The 9,051-nt window shown below is 34.3% G+C and overlaps 2 protein-coding genes across 8 annotated transcripts; both read left to right on the forward strand.

Annotated features, from left to right (window-relative positions):
• The first annotated feature begins 2,188 nt into the window (after positions 1–2,188).
• On the forward strand, positions 2,189–6,316 carry LOC129309420 (uncharacterized). Of its 3 annotated transcripts, none has more exons than XM_054950997.1 (5): positions 2,189–2,348; positions 2,893–3,012; positions 3,586–3,666; positions 3,900–6,032; positions 6,195–6,316. In XM_054950997.1, exons 2-4 carry the CDS (start codon positions 2,911–2,913, stop codon positions 5,937–5,939), a joined length of 2,223 nt encoding a protein of 740 aa, XP_054806972.1. In that variant the 5' UTR covers positions 2,189–2,348; positions 2,893–2,910; the 3' UTR covers positions 5,940–6,032; positions 6,195–6,316. The 3 variants fall into 3 exon arrangements, with proteins under 3 accessions (XP_054806972.1, XP_054806973.1, XP_054806974.1); XM_054950998.1 differs by having other exon boundaries at positions 3,589–3,666; XM_054950999.1 differs by lacking the exon at positions 3,586–3,666.
• Positions 6,317–6,910: 594 nt separating this feature from the next.
• LOC129310114 (uncharacterized protein At4g08330, chloroplastic-like) lies at positions 6,911–8,058 on the forward strand. 5 transcript variants are annotated; one of them, XR_008593018.1, is made up of 3 exons: positions 6,911–7,146; positions 7,385–7,641; positions 7,768–8,058. XR_008593018.1 is itself a non-coding variant. In XM_054951968.1 (3 exons), exons 1-3 carry the CDS (start codon positions 7,067–7,069, stop codon positions 7,779–7,781), a joined length of 312 nt encoding a protein of 103 aa, XP_054807943.1. In that variant the 5' UTR covers positions 6,915–7,066; the 3' UTR covers positions 7,782–8,058. The 5 variants fall into 5 exon arrangements, 2 of the variants coding, with proteins under 2 accessions (XP_054807943.1, XP_054807942.1); XM_054951968.1 differs by having other exon boundaries at positions 6,915–7,146; positions 7,424–7,641; XR_008593019.1 differs by having other exon boundaries at positions 7,050–7,146; positions 7,335–7,641.
• Positions 8,059–9,051: the final 993 nt, after the last annotated feature.

Raw genomic sequence — 9,051 nt, forward strand, 5'->3', positions numbered from 1 at the left:
GCCGTTCTGCATTATTAATGTGATATAATGTCCACAAACATGCCTTAAGTTGCCTTTCTATAACAGATGCATTAATAGGTTGAGCTTAATGTCTGTCACATACACCAGCCGCAAACACTTTTTTATCCTTTCAATTTGCGTACGTGTATGTTTCGCCCATAAATTTGAAGACAATAGAGCATATTTTGAGATCATTGGAGATCTTCAAAGTTCGATTGTTACACGTATATATGTTATTTTTCCGTTAATTCAATTTTTTAAGTATTTTTAACTGAATTTTGAGTTGGTTAAATGTTAGGTTGAAGGGAAAGTTAATGCATGACCCAAAAAAAGGCAAAGTTAATAAAACTACATTTAACTGTGTCAGCAAAATGTATTGAATTATTTTAATTTCTTAATAAGTATAAAGAGTAGATTTTATTGATAGTAGAGAATATTTCTCCTGAGATGTTGAAAGCAATGTGTAAATTTTTTTCCAATTAAATTGTTACATGCACGAGCTGGATTTGAACCTTTATTTTAATTTCTAGTTATATGTATCATACTAATTAATGAATGTAAATATAATTAAAATGATAAGTTTTATTTCATTAAATTAAAATTTAATTATGAAATTAATTCATGTCATGATCACAGTGGATTATTGAATTCGAGTCAGCAACCAAATTACGTCACGACTCACGATCATAGTGTATAACTGAAGCATTCTAATCTCTATGAAGAAGAATCTTGAATCTCAAGAAACACATTTCCATAGGGATGAAGTTCCATTGTTCTGCCCTATGCCGTTCGAACCACCACTTCACAATCACTTTTAACTTGAACCAAGTGATATCCAAGATCCCATGCCATTTTCAATCTCCAATATGGTAAGAAAAACCATGCAGCATCTCTCTGTTGTGATCCCATGCAACTCCAGCATGCGTGGCAACTCATGATCTCCCCATATATCAATGTGACTATTACCGGTGATCTATTGGGTTAGATTTTATGGTTATTGTCATAGTCTATCAATTTTTTAATTAAGTGTCTATGCTTGACTCTTTTTTTAGACAAGATTTTTTTATGAAGTGGAACCGTTTCTTTGATTTATAGAGTATAAATAAACTCGTTGTCCTGCATAATTCTATGGTATGTCTAGTGACGGATTTAGAAATTTAAATTAGTGGGGGCAATTTTTTTATTAGAATTCTTTTAAAAAATTAATAATATATAAATTTATAAACATGAACCATCTTCCGTTATGTTAATTTGGAGGTAGAGCTCAAATAAGGGTCGAGATTTTAAAACTTTATTATTTATGTAAAATATATAATCTTTTTCAAATGTCATAAGTGATATTCTTAATTTATAACAAGCAATCTTTTAAATCTATAACAATATTGTAATTTTCTTGTTTATCTTTAAATTGAATTTGATTTATTTAAGTTAATATAATTTTTAATTTAATAAAAAATAATTTCATATATCAGAATTTATATTTTATTACTAGTAAATGTTTAATATATTTATTTATGATATAAAAATAATAGTTATTTTATTATTTCATATTTTTATATATTTTTGAATTATTGTCTTTACTGTTCATGTATATTTTGTGGTAATATAAAACTATGTATTAACATTTGTTTTTATCAACTTTTTTGGGTCAACTTCATTTCTATCCTCTAGTAAAAATTTTAGATTCCTCTTAATTATTTGAAAAACAGGAATATGAGGAAATTAGAAAACATGAAAATGAAAAAACTTAAAAAGTATAATCCCTTTGTTAAAAGATGTAAGGTATTTTTTTAAGAAATTGAATATTAAAAAATATAAAGTATTTTTAATTTTTTGAGATGTAATCATTACATTTTTATCAAAAGTGTCTTTATTGATAATGACTTTATATTTATTATAAGTGTTTAATAGAGGTAAATAAAAAAAAGATAAGATTAATTTAAAAATTAATAACTATTTATTAAAAGATGAGATTCAATTAAAAAATATTTTATATTTTCGAACGAAGAGAATATTTAATATATCCAAGAGTTTAATAATACTTTAGATAAAACCAAGAGTTTAATAATACTTTAGATAAAAGAGTTAAATATAAATTAATAAAATAATTTTTTAAATTAATTTTGCTAACTTTGTTTTCCCCAAAGGAAATGAATTTTGGACCCACACCAAATACCAGTAAATTCAAAACCAATTCTGGTGAGTAACGGTTCCAGTTCTCTTCGTCGACGAACAAGTATCCCATACTCCGTCGGACGCCGTCCACCGTTGTTAGCCCTGCGTGTTTGTTCTTCGGTAAGCAGTGAGGAAGGTTCGAATCCTAGGGGATTTTCTACTCCCAATATCGGGTGAGATTGATTTGTTCGATCTGGTTTTGAGTCTACATTTGAATTTGTTTCCTTCTTCATCTGTTCCCCGCGTGGCTACTCTTGATTTGTTTTAAATTTTTCATTTTAATTTGGCTTTAATCCGTATAATCGTTGAATATTGACGCCTTTGAATTTGGGAATATTTACATATTGAGTTTTTTTTTTTTGGGAGTAGTTTTTGCTTGAATGGTGTGTAATTGGTATTATATTTCTTCCCTCTTTATTTTGATTACTAGAGACTTGCATGATTTGGATAATGTTGATTTGCAGTGTTGGATTTGTTGTGTATTGGCATTTCTGTTTATTAATCTTTTTATAATATCATCAATTTTGGAAATTCTCAAGGTATTGTGATGTATGATCTTGTAAATGACTTGGCTCGAGTTGTGTCAAAGTATCTGGAACAAAAATTAAAAGAGTATTATATCAACCATGCATGTGTCAAAGATTTCAATGGGGGCGTAGTATTGGTCCGCCTATGGTCATGTCTGATTTTAACGATGGTTCTACATGCAATACCTAGGTGTCTTGATGAGGAAAGATGGAACTTGAGGAAGAAGAAAATAATCTCCGTGCTATGAGACTGTTATATAGGCTCCTTGAACATAATAGCCTTGGCCTGCAAAATACAAATTCAGATGATGTAAGTGTTCTTTTATTTTGATGTTTTTCTTCTCCTCGTACTGGGCTTTGCCAGGAGATTTTAATTATTCCTCCTATCAAACTTCATCGTGCTTTTTAACTCCTTCATTTTCTGATGAACTGTTTTGACTTCTAATAGGTTTAGAGAGATGATTAATATTTTTCACATTCTATGCAGAATGTCGATGGACTGAAAATGTTTATTTTCACATAGTGCTTCGTTTTTCACCTGAGGCATATGTAGGGCAGAGATTTGAGAGGAAAACTTGATCAAAGTCATGTGTTGGCCTAACTTTATTTTCTTCTATGAACCTTTTGAGGTCATTCCTCTCCTTTGTTTGGCCACTACAGCACTACAGCCTCAGTATGATAATTTTTTATGTCGACTTCTTTCTATCTTTTACAACATTATTTGAGTGCTCTAAACCAAAATTCTGCGTGACATTTTAAGAAATCTTAAAGTATGTTACGCTGTTGTTTTATTTTTTCATGGCTGGATTTTGTATTAATATTTATTGCTAATTAAAGCACCCTAAGGACCAACTCCTTCAATATTCTATTCTTTTGTCTTTAGCAGTTGGTTGAGAGAGCTCGAGAATTACTGAAAGTAATGCTGGAAGTAGCATCTGAAAGGGTTTTCGAGACTCTTTTAAAGGTTCATGTAGATCATAGTCTTTTATTTGCGGAAAAGATCATTAATCTCTCTTTTCATCTTTTCTCTTTTCTCTTTCCCTTTAAAGAAGGAAGGCCACTTTTCTTCCTTGGGGTGACAAGGAAACACACTTATTCGATAGTGATTTTACTTGCACGAAACATTTAGGCGGGATGCATTAATACAAATAGCAATTCTGTTGTCTAATTTTATATTCCTTTGTGTTCACTTAATAGATCATAGCAGCAGAAGCTGGTATCTCCAAGACACTCTTCACTTCTCAGCCTGTGGCCAGTCTCCAGTCAAGGCCTCTATTGGCAGCCAACAGTTCTCACTGCTCTGTAAAATATCCAACACGCGGTAGATTTTCTTCATGGAAGGATGAACAACCCCAATCAAAGTCACTGGCTAAGAAATCTGGTCCAAGGCTATCTAAATGTAGCATCTCTGACAAAGGTGAAGCAGTTAGAAAAGCGCTCTTCAATGTTTGTGAAGAAAGCTGTATAATGCAGCAGGATCTAGTCAAGGCAGCAAATTTTTCTTACGAGAATCCCATTTTTCCTATGAAAGAGAATAGTCGTCGTGAACAGCATTATAGCGTGAGCACTTTTCACGTGGGTGAGCACTCAAAACAATCCCCAGACACGTTCGACTCGAGAGCTGGTGAGTTTAGAGAAGTCAGGGAGACGTCATTACCATATAGAGTTTGTGAAATTGAAAGCAATTCAAGCTGCGCTGAAGCTCAGGACGAGGAGGGAGACATCACCAATGACTTGTTTAATGTGATAAAAAGAATTGAATCTCGTATATTGGCTTTGCAGCTTTACTCAAATTTAGTATATTCCAAAAAGAATGGTGCAGGTGGCAAGAGTATGTGTAGGATGACAGATCCATGGAGTCCTATAGGACAGAAAAGTGAGGGAATAGCAGGAAATCGACCTAGTTATCGAAAACCTCCTTTTGTGGGAAATGCATTGATGAATCAGCAGGCAAATCAACTAGCTAGTAAGCGTGAAAATTTGACCACAGCAAATACATTTTTGGAGCCCATCTTAACGGGAAACGAGTCACAGAGTAAGGTGGAAGATCAGATTTTAGACCAAGCAAATGACCATGGCATCACAACACAGGAAAGTCGTCAAAAGGGCGAGGCTTGCAGAGCCACCCTGCTGGCTTCAAGAGGAGAGAAGTTGCTAAGCCAGAATGGGCTTCGACCTCCATCACAGAGCATGGCCATGGTAGACAGATTTCAGTCATTAAATCGGTCAATGAGTGGGAATGGTTGCTTGGAGAATCGGGCCAATGAGTGTATACAGGGGTTGAGGATTCCTCTGACTTCCACAACAGCAGGTCCAACAAATAGAGACAAGCGAACCAGAAGAAACCCAGTGGCTCAGTTAGAGACTCACAGGAGAGAGAAGCAGCCACTTCATCATACGGAAACAAGACAAGCTCTACCTCACTGGATATCCAGTGAGCCTGAAATGCCCCCTCATGGTTACAGAGACAGGGAAATTCTGGAGAATAGAGGGACTCATAAGATGAGGGCTTCATCACCAAATCATCATGAATCAGAAGAGTTCAGTTTAAGCTCTCGCTCTCCTGCTCGCTTGACATCTAATCAAAGCAGTGCCTTTTATAGTAGTGAATCTGAGGACATTGGTGATTCGCCGGGAAAGATGGTTAGCGAAGCATATGAGGATAGCTCAGGAGAGAGTAGTGATTTATATTCTCAAAATGATGCTGGCTCTTCAAATAGAATGGGAAGTTCAAGGTCTAGCAGATCTTGGGATCGGAGAGGCCCCGAGAAGACAATTGGACATTTGAGGAGGCTGAAAAATAAGCTGAGACTTATCTTTCACCACCACCACCATCTTCACCACCATCATCATCACGATAAAGATGATGATAAAATGAGTAAGGCGGATCATAGACATTCTATATGGCAGAGGATCTTTCATGGCAAAAACAAGCACAGGTTGCTAGCAAAAGGAAGAGCTGAGAAGACAAGAGGAGGCGCCACTGCAAAAGTGTCACATGGAAAACAGGTTGGGCAGTTTCATGGACTCGTGGAGGGCCTTGTGAGACGCATCCGACATCCTAAGAAACAAAAGCCTTCTAACGTTGTTAAGATCAAAGGGTCAAGGAACCTCAAACGTGGCAATAGGAAGAAGTTGCATTGGTGGCAGATGCTTCGACGTCACCGGGGTGTGAGGCTGAACAATAGAGGCCGCCTTAAAGTGGGGTTTAAAAGCCAAAAAAGGCTCAAGTACTGAGCAAAATCTATTGAAAAGCATGCAAGATGCAGCACGATTTCCATAATTAATCCACAAGATCTGAAGAAATGGGATGCAAAAGTTCCACTTCAGGTAATAGAATGTTTTTTGCATTTTTCGTTATTTTATTGTCTCTTGTCCATTTTCACACTCAAATTCGGCTTTTTAGTTCACTTGATCATTGTATACGAAGAACATGATTAAGAAAGAAACTGCAAGTATCAATCATCCTCATTTCTCTTTATCTTTCAACAGGGGCCAAATTTTGACTGCCTCGTCTATAAACAAGGGAGGCAGCACCCCTCAAATTGTATTACACAGTGTTTTTCCCATGATGGATTGTATTTTGTATATATTGGCAGGAAGCACTTATTTTCTGTTCATACTTGCAATTATGACCCCAAATGAGACCTACTCGTCCTCTGAGATTGATTATTAAACACCTAAAATGCTTTTTCTTCAATATGTTTGATAAGCAAACACATACTTCCGTAAAGAAATTGACTTTTCAAGTCGGTAAATTTTCCCTGATTGAATTTACATTAATATCCTTATTATTGCTTATAACGAAATAATGACTAAAGTCGGTAAATTTTCCCTGATTGAATTTATATTAAAATCCTTATTGTTGCTTATAACAAAATAATGACTAATCAAATGTCAAGAAGTTTCTTGTTCATAAATGGATTAAATCGAAAAAAATAAATAAAATTTTTATAAATGAAAAATGTCTTCTTTCTTTTACTTTAAAAATAGTAAAGTGACACTAGTAAAAAATAATGACAATAAAATTATAAACATTGTGAAAAAAAAAATATGGTGATAGATTTTGTCCCGTCACTCCACCGAAAGTGACAAAAATTATTTCTTATGACTTTTTCTGCAAAAACATTTATTTCCTTCAAAATTTATTAACAATCACAATCTCCCACATTTTTCGGCCATATTACATTTTTAAACTCCTTTTTCTTTCCTGTTTATTGGGCCAAGACCGATCCACAGGCCCCAATGAGCAGTTCCTTTTGTTACCGTTATCGACCGATGGCGTCTTGTTCCCCTTTTAAGCTTCCAGTTTTATAAATGGAAGCGTCTCGGAGCTGAACTACCCCAACACAGGCACGCAAACGATGATCGCTTCCGACGATATGCACGAGGGATGTGAAGAACTTCACTTGTCTTCGTCGTACATCAGAGATGTCAATTACAGGTCTCTCTCTCATTCTCCTATATATATGTTTGGCGTTGCACTCTGTAGCGTGTAATAAGAATTCATAGTATTTATAGCTTTGCTGCCATTACTGTCAAGTTCAAATAGAAATTTGTGATGCGAGCTATTTCTAATGGATGCGATTCATATCTTGCTGTATCTGAAAGGGTTTCGTGTCTGAAATATAGCTACTTATTAATAGTAAAGGCATCGAAAATTGATGTGAAGTTGAAAGTAGGAATCGGTGATGCGAGCTGGTGGTTTCCGATTGATGCAGCTGTGGCTCGTGTGGATATGAGCTGAACTTGAACTCCTGTAATCGCAACACTTCCGCCATTGATGCTAGGTATGAGAAATCGATAAAGCGAGGCATAATCTCCTTCTTCTCCGTGGACGAGAGCAGATTCGCTATGGTCGAACAACTTCGATGGATACCATTCTTCAATTCAAAGCGATCCTGGGGATTGTTTCGGCGAAGAATCAAGCTTCTTTGTCGTAAGTGTGGAAGCCACATTGGTTATGCTCGCTCTTTGCCCTTTGAATCCTGGGATGGGATCTCCGACTCTAGAGTCTATGATATCAAATTAAACGCTCTTCAACCTTCTTTCTATCAAGATACAGGGAACTTCATTTGAGATTCACAAACGGAGAGAGAGGGACGACTCTGATCAGCACTTATAACTAGCAACTTTTTGAAAGTGAGTTGAAACGCACCCAAATTGTTTATTTATTATGCGTAGAATTAAGTGTATCATTGTCCTTTTATCTAGCATCTAGGAAAACGTTTGATGTGAGAATATTTAGTTTTGTGCTGTAATTTTCCTTCTTTTCAAGGAAACCATTTGGTGTGCTAAAGTTTTGTAAGAATGGAAAACATAATTTATCCTTCTATGAATCATATTTTCATTTCAATTGTATTGTAAATTATTAAACATTTTCGTTTTTGGTGAACTCTTTTTGAGTTATAATATACATTCTGTCCAAGAATCAAATAGGATTTTTATTCACTTTTGATTTTTTTCTATTGCTTATATTTATCTTCTTATTAGAATCAATTCTATTCCAGATATGGCTAGACACACTTTTTTATCTTTTTACTTAATACTAAGTTAGATTTATATTCTTATAAGTTGTGCGATTGAAATAAGCCAACATTTTATATCTTGTTATCGGACTATCAATGATTAATTCTAATGTTTGTGTTAAGTTATTCCAACTCATTTTCAGTGCACTTGATTAAAGTTTGATATTTTATATCAAGATCTTTAAACTTTTTGATATACGAATTAGAATCTTGATTAAACGATTAGAAAGTTCATTGTTCTTCGCATATATAGAGATTGGTTAGATGTATAATTATTATTATAAATATATTATATTAAAATTAATTGCATCAAGAAATATAAAATCTAATTAAAATTGGGCCATTGATTACTTATATTTTTAAGATGGAATGGAAATGCCCTTTTTAAATTTTGGTATATGAGAATGGCTATTCTAATGTAATGGCCTCTTACCTCATTTGAGGTAATGAGCATTCTTTTAATTTATGTTTGGTTGGAGAGAGGGAAAGGGAAGGGAGGTCTCCAAATCCCTCTCCAATTTGGATAGAAGGCTTGAGAGGGCAAGATGAGAATCATTTTCTATTATATTACAATTTTTTCTTCCCTCCAACCAAGCAACCCTTAGCAAATTATAGTAATGGCTCCATGTCTTAAGAATGGATTTTTTTTAACTAAAATATATCCAATTAATAATTGGATAAACATTAGTACTCTTCTCATTTTTTCCCTAATTTTACACGCTTTTACCTTTTTTTTTGGTCGACCTTCTCCTTTGTGCAACTATTAACTTTTGCCTTATCTTTCACACGTCACCTTATTTCTCACTGTATTTTCTCTTCTA

Source organism: Prosopis cineraria, unplaced genomic scaffold (assembly GCF_029017545.1).
Source record: "Prosopis cineraria cultivar Desert tree isolate PC_DT_omini unplaced genomic scaffold, ASM2901754v1 PC4, whole genome shotgun sequence".
Lineage (NCBI taxonomy): Eukaryota > Viridiplantae > Streptophyta > Magnoliopsida > Fabales > Fabaceae > Prosopis > Prosopis cineraria.

Bases quoted from the DNA above. Each gene is read 5' to 3' on its own strand.
- LOC129309420 (XM_054950997.1), top strand. From the start codon at position 2,911: ATGGAACTTGAGGAAGAAGAAAATAATCTCCGTGCTATGAGACTGTTA. The intron at 3,013-3,585 runs GTAAGTGTTCTT...TTTTGTCTTTAG, and splicing joins AAAATACAAATTCAGATGAT to CAGTTGGTTGAGAGAGCTCG. The intron at 3,667-3,899 runs GTTCATGTAGAT...TTCACTTAATAG, and splicing joins TTTTCGAGACTCTTTTAAAG to ATCATAGCAGCAGAAGCTGG.
- LOC129310114 (XM_054951967.1), top strand. From the start codon at position 7,067: ATGATCGCTTCCGACGATATGCACGAGGGATGTGAAGAACTTCACTTG. The intron at 7,147-7,423 runs GTCTCTCTCTCA...CGATTGATGCAG, and splicing joins ATCAGAGATGTCAATTACAG to CTGTGGCTCGTGTGGATATG.